At 37.1% G+C, this 13,418-nt stretch overlaps 1 protein-coding gene and 1 long non-coding RNA gene across 4 annotated transcripts in view; one reads left to right on the top strand and one right to left on the bottom strand.

Moving 5' to 3' along the window:
- The window catches only part of LOC107748260 (casein kinase I-like), a 67,926-nt gene extending 59,862 nt beyond the window's left edge, over positions 1 to 8,064 (bottom strand). For all 3 annotated transcript variants that reach the window (XM_016562989.1, XM_016562991.1, XM_016562992.1), the window contains exons 1-2: positions 7,881 to 8,064; positions 3,618 to 3,934 (exon numbers count right to left, since the gene is read on the bottom strand). In XM_016562989.1, coding sequence (XP_016418475.1) covers positions 3,618 to 3,798 — 181 coding nt within the window. In that variant the 5' untranslated portion in view covers positions 3,799 to 3,934; positions 7,881 to 8,064. The remainder of the gene's footprint in view (positions 1 to 3,617; positions 3,935 to 7,880) is intronic.
- Positions 8,065 to 10,290: 2,226 nt separating this feature from the next.
- The window catches only part of LOC107748261 (uncharacterized), a 14,450-nt gene continuing 11,322 nt past the window's right edge, over positions 10,291 to 13,418 (top strand). The window contains exon 1 of the long non-coding RNA XR_001640903.1: positions 10,291 to 10,700. This is a non-coding gene — a long non-coding RNA (uncharacterized LOC107748261). The remainder of the gene's footprint in view (positions 10,701 to 13,418) is intronic.

Raw genomic sequence — 13,418 nt, 5'->3', positions numbered from 1 at the left:
ACCGTGCTTCACTGAAAGATACGCATGACAATCGCAGCTTTTGTCTAATCGTGATTTTGATTTAATTTTCGATTTACCGTGCAGCCCTACTATGGAGCCACTAAAGGGACATGGTTAACCGCTTGCTAGCGGTTAGGCCTGGGCGATAAAACGGTATCGATATTTATTGCGCCCTCCTGTGGCCTCGGGAGACAAGACAAAAGTTTCCTTAAAACCTATTTAATCTGCATATAAAACATTAGAAATTTGATATTCGTTTAATTTTTATTGTGTGTTTGACTTAAAACAAAAAAATATTTGTTGTTTGTCTCAATATATTGGGTTAATTTAAAAATACAGTGGTTAAATAAAAAAAAAATATTCTATTGCTCTTTGTTTTAAAAAAGGTTATAAAAAATGTCAATAATTATCCATACCGAACGATATGAAACATTATATCGTTGATAATTTTTTTAGCTATACCGCCCAGCCCTACTAGCGGTAGCCTGTTACATTATAGTACATAAAATGTCACACTACCACATAAAGAGAGCAAGGAGAGATGACTGAAGACGATGGCAAATGCTTTTCAGATCTTGAGCACAACTGACAAACATCTAATCTTGTAAAATGTGTGGTAAATACAGCTGCTCCGTAGTATAAACAGAGGTAGGGGTTCCATAGCACACGTCGGATTGCGGGAGAGGGGGTGGGGGAGGAATCACAATGCAGGCTCAACATCGTGATGTCTGTCAGCCATCGGCAATAGTGTGTGTATTTATATATACACTTAACAAATATACACAGTACACATACATATATTACATAAACAAAAACTTTTATTTTGGATGCGATTAATCGTTTGACAGCACTAATTATAATCAATGGTGCTGTCTACACTGGATGCAGTGCAGCATGACAACAAAATCCCTGACTGTAAACTGTGGCCTCGTTTCATTTATGACATACTGACACAAAGTTCAAATGATTTGCAGCGGTCGCTTTGTCGCGTTCACTACATTACATTAAAGGGATAGTTCATCCAAAAATGAAAATTCTGTCATTAATTACTCACCCTCATGTCGTTCCAAACCCGTAAGACCTTCGTTCATCTTCGGAACACAAATTAAGATATTTTTGATCAAATCTGAGAGCTCTTAGACCCTGCATAGCAACGCAACTGTAATGTTCCCAGGTCAGTAAGGACATCGGTAAAACAGTCCATGTGACATCAGTGGCTCAACTTCAGTTTTGCGAAGCTACGAGAATACTTTTTGAGCACAAAGAAAACAAACAAAAAAATTTTTTCAACAATTCTTCTCCCCCGAGTTACATCTTCCGCCATTTTAGAGAGCATCACAATGCATACGCACGCTTTCCCCTAAGCGTAAACAATGCTGATTACGCAGATTACGTTCATGCGCGCACTTTCTCCCCCGAACCTAAACAACGCTGATTATGTCGATTGCGCTCTTGGGTACTCTCCAAAATGGCAGAAGACGTAACTCGGGGGAGAAGAACTGTGAAATAATTTATGTTATTTTTGTTTTCTTTGCACTCAAAAAGTATTCTCGTAGCTTCGCAAAACTGAAGTTGAGCCACTGATGTCACATGGACCGTTTTACCAATGTCCTTACTACGTTTCTGGACCTAGGAACATTACAGTTGCATTGCTGTCTATGCAGGGTCTGAGAGCTCTCACATTTCATCAGAAAAATCATCTTGTGTTCCGAAGATGAACGAAGGTCTTACGGGTTTGGAACCACATGAGGGTGAGTAATTAATGACAGAATTTTCATTTTGGGGTGAACTAACCCTTTAAAGGGCACCTATTATGCCCCTTTTTACAAGATGTGATATTGGTCTTGGGTTTCCCCAGAATGTGTCTGTGAAGTTCCAGCCCAAAATACCCAACAGATCATTTATTATAACAGCTGGAAAATGTCATTTATGGGGTGTGTCTAAAAAAGAGCTGTTTTGGAGTGTACCGCTTTAAATTTAAATGAGCTGCACATTCCCGCCCCATCTCCAGAAGAGGGCATCGCGTATACGTCTCTTTGCATTGCATATCTACAGCAATAAACAGCCAGTAGAAGCAACATGACTGAGAGCGAGAGAACCGGTGTTAAGCCATACATATGGGAAGCCAAATGCACTGAAAGTGGGACGAAACAGCGTGATGTTACAGAGCTCGCGCCGCGCTGACCTGTCATCGGCGCGGATCAATTGACCGAGCCGCGCAACCGAACAAATTCACAACGCGAACTAATCTCATACATACATAGAAAGTTGAGTCGAAGTAGACTAGTCGCTGATGACGTCATTAATGAACAAATAAGTCTGAAGTTGTGACAAACACCTTGTGCACAACTATGGCATATGACACAGCGCTGCCCACATGGCTGTTGCTCCTATAACAGCTTTTTGCAACCCCTACTATCTATCTATCTATATATATATATATATATATTTTATATATATATAGGCATAATTATTAGCATTATCATTATTTATTTATTTATTTTCTTCTTCTAGTTACAAAAGTGATTTAGTCAAGAGCAGTGAGCAATTTTCTCTCACTGTTGTTTGATTAACATGAATGGCAGACAGGACGAATATTGGACAGCTTCCCCTTTAAGACCAAAGTCCGGATCCAATATACTGTTACTCATGCACTTTCTCTCGCAACGGTTTACATTCCCTTAAGACCTAAATGACTGTGTTTATGAGGATACTTGCAAAGCCGGGCATTTGGATGCATATAAGTGTTTATGCAATCGTTCAAAGTGGCAAAAATGCTCACAAGCTCTATTAGCAGCTGATGCGCGGCTTACGCACTCCTCTCACGCAGAAACGGAGACAGTGCATGCATATAGCTCTGTTGTTTCAATGGCCTAAAGTCAGTTGTTTTAAACTGCAGTGCTTAAAAACGCATGCAAACAACAAGTTTTCGTGACCACGCACACAGCAACGTGACGTGAGCGCGCATGCTGTTATTCACGTTTCTGCCTGCATCCCCGTGTAAAGCATGTAAGACTGCCGTCATTCAAATGATGAAAAAGCACTGCCGTAAACAATGTATTTTGCGGCACCACGAAATAAACGATAGAGCATAATATGAAACAATAGACTTTTAATTTCGTCCATCCGATATATATCGTCATATCGCCCAGCCCTAATGTCCCCTTTAAAAAAATATTGGCTAATACTGCTATGCTCATGCTATGTTGTGCAGACCAGGCTTGAGTCTTCCTTAAAAGGTGAAGTGTGCCATTTTTTTTTTTTGAACATCACAACCCCAAACAGGTCTACTCAACCAATCTGTTTGTTCAACTAATAGATCAGGGAGGCACGTTCTAAGAAAACTTCTGTGAAAACACTATTTTTGCCCCCCCCCCAAAGCCATAAACCTAGGGGAAACACTGAACTTGTTGCATAGCAGTGCACAAATTACACACTACAGCTTTAAGGACCTTTCACATGACTCAAGTCAACGTTCCCCAGTGGATTGACTAATGATGATGACCCATGAACTCCTGAAATTCACTCCTGCTTGACACCTTTAAGCAAAGAACTTCACCCCTAGCTGCTCCATGGAGACTTTTGTGAACAAATAATACACTAATGACTTCTCTTACCGAGCTTCAGCTCTCCAAAGTTGCCACAGCCGATCTTCTTGCCAACTCTGAAGTTCGGTCCAACCATAAGGACCCCAGAGGACGTGGAGGAGCTGGAGGGCCGCGAGTGCCCGCTGCGCCCCTGGGCCACTTTACTGCTCCTGACCGGCCTCTCGCCCTCCTTCTCTCTGGGGTGATCCATGACTGCGGCGCCAGAGGCACAGAGATCCAGACGAACCAGGCCAGAGCCCAAAGCAGACAGCTCAGGCCAAAAGAAAACTCATGGGACGACTGCTGTTGGCACCGCTGCCGCTGAACCAGTCACTGCTGCCAGCACACTGAGGGAAGGAAACATTTGATCTGAGTATGTTTTAAGCGCCATTACACCTCTGAAACAATAACGGAGTGTAAAAAGTACATTACTACTTCATTATATCAAGTAAAACATCATGAAATCACTTGGTGCTTTAAATGCTTTCTTACTAAAGTTCACAAAAGCTGAAATATTTAACTGTGAATGGCAATGCCAAAATTCAATTCAAATGAACCACTGTTCACCTCTGGAAAATCTATAGCGCCACAGCTAGAGAAACTACATTTTACCAGTGGGTATTTTGTCGGAAACAGGCTTCATCCAGGGGTGGAATAATTGGTCAGCTACAGATAAAAATCAGCCAATTTCCTTTCTAATTACACAATCAGCCAACATTACATTTGGCAGACAGTGAGAGCAAATGTATGATGCTTAATATATGTGCCAATATTTAACCTTTTCTTAGAATAACAAATCTGACCTACATTGTGTCAATAACAATTGCAATATTTGTAATTAACTTTTTAATAATGTCAACGTTTTTGGAGGCATTACATTTTGATAAATTATGAAAAAATTCTGTGCACAGATGAATTGTCCACAATAAGAACAGAAACTACATAGTATGACCTATATGTCAAACCTACCTTAATATGTCAACATGTTTTAAGAAAAATTATATGGAATAAGTAACAATCTTAGGCCGAAACAGCAAAAAATTATTTTCAGTTTCAGACTAAATTATTGATCAAACGGCAGCATTTAATCATTGCTCCTCCAATGAAACGTTTTTTGACTGTGTTAGCGTCTATTTTGTGCACACAAAAGGATAAGCTATGACAGGAAAACATGTCAAAGGTGTGAACAAACATCACTGTGAACAAAAAGGATTCTTAAGTAGAAACTTGCTATTTGTTTGATGAAATATTGAGAGTCAGCTTGTTGCCATTTTGCCAAAGAACTTTCCTATGATTGTGTTAATTTATCACCTGAGGACACAACACAATAAACAGCATACGGAGTAAAATTTACTGAAAATTTACACAAACCCATTTCATTTTAATTACCCAAACTAACCGTGTTTTTGGTTAAAAAATGATTTGGTGCATCAATATTAGGTTTATAATTTGCATTACATGAGGGACTATCCAGCAAATACAGTGCTTTTTGTCTTTATGTGTGCATGCAGGCAGAGCACATGATGTTGTTGTTTTTATAAATGTGCACATGCAGGTCTGTTCACGGATGACAGATATGGGTCACTTACAAACTTAAAAAGCAAAATAGATCTGAACAAAAATCAGCGTGACACCAAATTATTGCTCACACAAGCAATCAGGCACAATTCAAGAGCAGCTGTGGCCACATAAAACATGACAACAAAACCGCAAGACCTACCGAGAAGCCTTAAGGTTCCATTAGAAGAATAAGAGAAGTTCACTTTGATGAATAAAGCCCATACAAAGGGACTGAAGTGCTTCTAACTGACCTATATCACACACAGATCTATTCTTCCTAATGTCAACCGCATCACAGCCATGCTAAACAATAGTGTTTGGAATTATACTAAATATAAACCCACAAATGTGCATACATTTTGACGTATTTCTAATGCCCATGGCATCATTATTTGCGATTATCGGTGATGCAGCACTAATGCAATATGCTGTATCCATTAGATGTCTCATCTCAAATCATTAACCTTTTGAAAAGAGATTAGCTCAGGAGGAAGTCGGGCATCAGGGAGGGATTCCTATTGTGACACAACCAGTGAGGAAACGCTTCCCTGAACCCCTGAGTAAGACTGCACACTCTGTGCTTTAGGGGTGATCACTGAGGCGAAAACCTTCAATATTGACAAGTCAAAATCAGTGAATCTCAATACAATACAGAAACATATACATTGACTTAAGGCCTATTCAAACCAAGAACAATAACTATGATAAATGTATTCGTGCTCACACCAACAGACGATAAGATTTAGTTTACAATCGCGTGCTGCGTTATTGCCACCTGCCACTTTAAATTCTCAAGTGCTTTAAGGCCAGTTTACGATAACCAATGATGTAACGATGACTATGAAGTTTTAATGATCGTTCTAATTCTCTGAAAATTGGGAAGTCAAAACCACATCTATATTGTTGGAATCATATTGTTGATAATGTTGAAAGCACTTTCAAAAGTTTTTTTTTTTTTATATTTATATTTTATATTTCTTGTATTTTTTTTTCAGCTGATGAACGATAAAATATTGACAGCTAATTCGAATCCACACGATTGCTCAAGCATCTAAAACAGCAGACAACATAACCAGAGCACGAGCATTTTTGTTCTTTGGTGTGACTGCCATTATAGTTAACTTCACAGTTATCATTAACAGTTATCATTCTTGATGTGAGCAGGCCTTTAAAGTCATGTGTGTTATTGTTCATCAGTTGAAAAAAAAAAAAAAAAAGTTTAAGTGATTACAACCAAATCATTCCTCTTTGCCATTGTGGTGTAGAGTTCATTATTCTCATACAATTAGAATGACTATTAAAACTTTATAGTTATAGTTCTTGGTGCGAATGGTTATATAGCTTAGTTATCGTTATTAATGTGAACGAGGCTTTAAAGTTGGGTGGATTCTAATCAGCAGTCAACATTTTATCAGCTGGAAAATAATTGTTCCTCTGTGAAATTATAGTTATAGCTATGGACTTCCCTGTTCTCATCGAATTTGAACGATTACTAAAAATTCATAGGTATTGTTATAGTTATACTTGATGCAAAATAGTTCTTTATTCAGTCACTCATTTGCTAACATATATTAGCCATACGCATTGTTTTCCTAAATTTGGAATATCTGCATACAATTTATGACTAGTCAAACTTACAAGCACCACCTGTTACAATCTTAATTTACATATTTAGGAACAATAAATATAATCTGATAATACAGAGGAATTCGAATTGTATTAGCAAATACATTTAACATTCCTGAGCACGGCGTACAAATCAACGATCAATGAATGCAATGAATGGTCACACACCATGGACATTTAAATGAAATTTTTCAAGGAACAGCTCACCCAAAATGGAAAATTCTGTCATAATTCAGAACAATCTCGGTCTCATGTTGATCTAAACATGCAGGCCTTTCTTCAGTGAGAAAAAAAAAAGTGTTAGGTACTTATGTTTGACTGACAGCCACAATTGTGTGGATAAAAGATGCAATGAAAGTGAATGGCAACTAAAGCCGTCAAGATTTTGGTTTTTGTGCTTTACAGAAATAGCAACACTGATAGAATTTTCATCTTAAGGTGAGCTAGCTTTTTAAACTAGCATCTTTCTCCGAAGACCACAGTCTCAGACCTGTGTACGTTAATGGATTCTCTAATGGTCCCCCAGTGAAGACTAAATCCTTCTATAAAAAATAAATACAAATACAAATAGAAATAAAAATACATAACGTGAAATAATAAACACCACCTATATCCGTATGTTTAATTCAACAAAATAAACGTAAATAAAAATACACAGTAAATAAATAAATAAAGCCTTCTCACGACATTGAATGAGCTTTCCTCCTGCTGCGGGCCAGAAGCCTCAATGTTCAAAGTTTTCAGCCCTTAACATGAAGGAGGAACACGATATTTCACAAATCACCTGCCAGCTGTCTAGAGCACCAATATATCTAACTGCTTTGTTGATAACCAATCGAGCTGCTCAGATATCGATGCATATCACATCTAAACAGCGAACAGAGACATCAAGTTATTCTTTTCTGTCGCTAGTATGAGCCACAGGGCGAGTCGTGATGCGTAGTTATTGTTCAAACTCTGTATACAGATCACAGCCTCAATCAGTCAAGATTACCGTTAATTATAGGCAGGATTACCCGTCAGCTAACCAATATGAACTAATGGAGCTAACAGCTTGACAAACACCTTTAGCTCGTTAGCTATAGCAGCTTTATTTCTTTCACTCACTTCCACGATGAACTTCGCCAGTGGCTTGAGGGGGAGATGAATACTGAGATACCAGCGTCTGTAGATTATATGACACCTTTTCTGAATAAAATCAGTGTTGATATCCGCTACCCGCTTTTCCTCCTTTCTTTAATGTTCCTGCAAGTAACGTGAACCTTTCGCTGGTCGCGAATGACTTCCGCTCTCGGACTCTAAGGAGATTTCAAAACAAAAGTCCCTGTGCTCATTCCGGTCATTCCTGATACTCAGTACATTTAGAATTCTAGAATTCTTAAACAACAATATGCCTGCGTTGTCGTTTCTATATAAAGTACAACAGACTTTCAGAAATGTGCTCTGTTCAAGCTCAAGTACTTAAGCTTTATTAAATATAGCTTGATTATTTAAACAGTGGCGAGAAAAATGAACAGGATGCTTAACAGGATGGAACTTAACAGGACGAAAATAAAGAGCTAAAGTTAGTCACTTCTGAGCGAAGGACTGAAAGCTCACATGAGGATGTTAACATGAAATCAGCATATCACTTATCTTATGCAAGTTTGATCAAATAATGTATGCACAATTTCTGTAATTTTGTCTAACAGGCTGAGAAAATGATAACAAGTGAGAAATTCACTTGACAAAACAACAAAGAATTCATGTTGCTAAATCTGTGTTGTTGTTGATAGCCTAAATCTTATTTAGGACCTGTCTTTTGCTAATTAAAGTGACATTACAAAAGACTAGCAAGATGAAAATGCGAATATTGAGGACACCGGGGGAAAATATGAATTAATTGTCAAATAAAAGAAGATTCTGCGGAGAATAAGAAAAACGAATAAATGGAAAAAAAAAAAAATAATAATAATAATAATAATAGAGAAAAGGACAAATAAAGAAAAATCTGAAATAATTCGTAATAAACTTCTCAGAAGTAAGTGCATCTCAAGTCAAATTAATATTTGACAAAATAATAGCTCAAATTAATATTTAAATATGATTTCTGTCTTTACATATTGTGAATTTGTTTTTTTATCCAATAGTGGGAACATAAAAATGGATGCCATAACATGCATGACCCCCTAAGAAAAAAGATCCATAAGGCCGTGTGTGTATATTTCAGTTTAAAGCACAAAGGATTAAAAATAATTAAACAAGAAAATAATAATAAAATAATAAAGTAAGTAATAGACATGCTCTTTTTAAACTCATGGTCTTTTTTTTTTTAAACTGCAGTTAATTTCATTGTATAATATGTATCGTTTCTAAAATAAGAACAGCAATTTAAATAAACATGTAATATAATTATCCTAATTGATATCTAACTTAGGCCTATAACCTATATCTCGCAGCGCCACTGTGATAATTAATCTTATATCCATTTGTTTCCAGCAGCACTGCTATAGTTGTGCTATTACTGCTATAAATAACTGGAGACAATAAATGAAGAAACCCAAACAGTTACAGACTTTTATTGGTGATTGACTGGGCTGCTCTACACATTATAATGTTGTGTGTAGCACCTCAGGGTGGATTTGTTTTAAATGTTAAGAAATGACGCAGCTACAAACAATTCAACATACTTATTTGATTGATAGCATATTGAAAACATGCTTATTTCACAATTTGAAATGTCTTTAATATGTGTAATTTGGTTAGCTGGTATATTTTACATTTGTTGATATAGGCCTATGTGATTTATGAAATAGCCTATTAATTTTAAGTTTAGTGTCATTTATAAAACCGATTTTATTATTATTATTTTATTTTTTATTTATTAGTGTACTACGGAATGGACAAGGCTTTCTTCCCCCTCATAAATGCCAGATCAGGGCAGGTTGCCATGTGTTTAAAATATTAGAGATGTATTATATTATTCATTACAGATACATGTATAATTATTATTGATAATAAGCAGTGTTTTTATGACAGTTTTTGTACCCTTTTTTATTGTGTTCTGTTTCATGTTTTATATTAGATTTAAACTGATCTGAAAATTAATAGGCTGTTTAATGGCAGGCTCTGCTGTGACAACTTACCCCCATACAGTGTGATAACATGACCTGCTATGTATTTAACGGAATGTACACGGCAATAGCTATGAATGTCCAATAGCTTTTTTCGACTGGATGGTTTGTCTGTTATTTGCATTGCGCTTCTGTCAAACAGATGGTTCTGATGAGAAATGACATTGAAACGAGTGAGTGTTGTCTTCTCAGCCTACAGAGGGCGCTGTTGCTCTTATTATTACTAAGTGACTGCAAAACCCTAAATTATTATTTATCTTTAGTACTTTAATTTTAAAATTGTAACGAGACCAGTATTTACTAAAGTCAAAAAACGCAAGTGACGTTATATAAAACCCTACAAGTACAAGTACTAAAATACTCCGCCGTTAGTTGTTTGAACCTGAAAGGGTTAACTCGTGTAATTGGATCAATGGGGATAATGCGGAGCCCCAGCATCTAATTTCATCCGTGAAGACTCCACTCGTACGCGCCTGCTGCTGTTGCTGGAATAAACACTATGAGTTACTGTCGACGATGGGCCTGCTTTCTAAAAACAACCTGTTGAAAGTGTTTCTCCATGACCCTGCCTCCTGGTAAATGTTTATGGGAGATATTATTTCGCCGCTCGGTTGCCATGGCAGAAAGGGAAGGTGTCTGCGCGGTGTCCACTTTTCTTCACATGGCGCTTTTCTCGCTCTGAACGCAGTCTGCATGTAAATATATTGGAGATAAACCGCTTCACATCGTACTGAGGAACTCTGGGAGAGTTTGACAACGTGGGACATCGAGTGCATAACTGGTTTTCGCCTGAATAAGAGCAAAACAGCAACGAGTAAGTAGATTTCAGTATTAGAATCGGTTACTGTGTATCTCTGTGGTGCTTAACTGGGCACATTTTTACCTCAAGTATGTGTGTGAAGGGTATATTTGTCCAGGGCATTGTAGAATATAAAGCCAAAACACGATAAAGGGATTAAACAAGTCCGCAACAAGTTTTGTAACGTATTTATTTAGCGGAATATGTTGTGTGCCACTCAAAGTCCGTCTAACATCCGTTTCCTTTGACACTACAGTCATACAAATCCCTTGAAATTTGAGGAGGCTTCACCCTTTGCTATTTGAAGAAAGGGGCTAATGTCTGCAGACTGCTGATATTACCTGTATTGTGATTAAAATAAAATATAAATGGGTGTTTCTTTAAATATGGGCACCTTGGGCCAGGTGGTTTTTGCAATATAAACTCTTAAAACACTTAGTTTGTCCACAGTAGTGGACATACACAGGAGAATTTTTAAGTAATTTCCCCCACTGTGTCATTTCCACCACATTTTAATTTATGTATAGTGTCCAACAATGTTACATGATCTCTTTTGGCTAGCATTTTATGTATCCTAAATGTACTAAGTTACAGTTAAATCATATTTTCAATTTCCCCCCTTTTTTTTAAGACATCACATGTCACATTTCATCTCAAGTATGCTCTTCACAGTCAATGTATCTTGGTAAAAATTACACTATTAGTACATTAGTACTAAAGTACCGTTATTAGTACCAGTACTTAGTATTAGTATTATTTGCACTAATAAAAGTTCATTATTAGGGCAAAATTGTTGGTTGTTTTGGAAATGATGCTATTATGCGACAAAATTCAGTTGATACAAATCATTTTCATAAATATAAAAATCATTTGTTTCAGTAATTGTTTAGATCGTTACAAATTAAAATTTAATACATGTTGATAAATGGGTGTGGAACAAGGTTAAATTATACATTGAAAAGTAGCTGCATAAAAAGTTCCCATGTGACCTTCATATAATAAAATATCAAAAAGTTGAAATCTGTTTAAGTAAAAATCAACCCACAGGACTTCAAATGTTGAAGCAACACCCAAATAAAATTAGGCTATATTCTGAATATATAACCTTTTATTTATATAAAAATGTGTCTCACTGTTTGTGCTGGCAGTGTCAAACAGGATCAAGGTTCAGGAGAATTCATTTGTTTTGTCTTCTCACTCCAGATTATGGATGAATGGGAATGGCCTATAAGAATGCAACCCTTATTTCCTGCTTGCATAAAAAAATGGTGTTTTTGCAATTCAACATTAAGGTACATCTCCTTAAATAGAAAATTGTGTCATTGTATCTCAGATGAAGGGTGGTGGAGGGCCTAATGATTAGACTGCCAGTGCAGATATTCTGGGTTCAGTGAAGCATGGTCATTGTATCACAACTCTAAAATCACTGTAAGTTGCTTTGGATAAAACATGTCTCCAAAATGTCAAAGTGCAGTAAAAGTTAAATCAGAGATTAGACTGTGAGTTGTTCTGAATGCGAGCCCAGGGCTTCATGCTCTTTAGTAATTAGGGTTCCGCACTTTTAAGCGAAGAGAGTTAAACTGCAGATCCGTGAGAGCTCAGGTGATCCCATTCAGCTTTCTTTGTTGTGTTCCCATGAAGTCTTATACCTAGATGTTTTTGTATTGTATTTATTGCTTTGTTCAATCACGGAGACCTTTCATGGATGCTCACTGATCTTAGACTAAACTCACTGGGGCAAACGTAGGAAACTATCTCTGTTGTTGTGCGGGGTGCTGGAGGACGCTGGGTGGAGAACAAAACTGCTTTTGTTTTCTTCATGCCTACACAAGGACCCAGAGTTCACTGAGCCTTTGAGAGCAGGGCTATATTGAGCTTTCCCGATGCCAAATTCAGGATTCTTTGACGGATCAGTGTTCCTGGGAAGATGTGTGGAAGGAAGGTAAATGTGGGGTTTTAAGTGAAAAATGGTCACGTGCGTCAGATCTTTCAGACTAGTGTGGTGTCATTTTGGTCTAAATAGGCTTTCTGAAAATTTGCGTTAATGCTTTTAAAGAAATGTTATGCAATTTCAGTACAATTTCTTCTATATGCTGTTGAAACATGCAGAAAAATATTAAAATAGTAACATGGAGAGGTAGGGCTGGGTTTTGACACAAGTTTCACGATTTGATTCGCATTCACAAACTTGCGATTTGATTCGATTACTGATTCGATTCAATATCGATTATTTTGGATATATAAACATAATGGTGGCTGTCATAAAATCTTGATGGATTTATTGAAACATAAATTAAACATTGAAGAACTTTCAAATTTATAATGAAAATGTTATATGGTGCATATATTTAGCAAAATGCCCCTCTCTACAGATTATTTTTCTGGCTGACTAACAAGTTTGTGGTCACCGAATATGCTTTCTGAGGTAAATGTGATGTTGCATGAATTGTTTACAAGCTGTTATATTGACGTCTTTGCGCGGCTGAAACACAGATTGAGCGATTACATGAGACAGGATACGGATTGTAAAGTTGTACTCTTTCTTTTCACTTACCTTCGGATGTTTAGTCATGTTTATTTTATGCTGAAACTGGTATTAATGTGGAGGAGATGATCAGTTCACGTGCGCTATACACGCTGCCGCGTCTGTTGAACTGAGGCGCTACAGCGATCGGTCACGCCACATTAAACAGCGCCAAAACAGCATTTATTGTTTGAATACTGCAATACAAT

Source organism: Sinocyclocheilus rhinocerous, unplaced genomic scaffold (genome assembly GCF_001515625.1).
Source record: "Sinocyclocheilus rhinocerous isolate Xijiao unplaced genomic scaffold, SAMN03320098_v1.1 scaffold830, whole genome shotgun sequence".
Classification (NCBI taxonomy): Eukaryota; Metazoa; Chordata; class Actinopteri; order Cypriniformes; family Cyprinidae; genus Sinocyclocheilus; species Sinocyclocheilus rhinocerous.
This window is presented reverse-complemented; position numbering and strand designations above follow the sequence as displayed.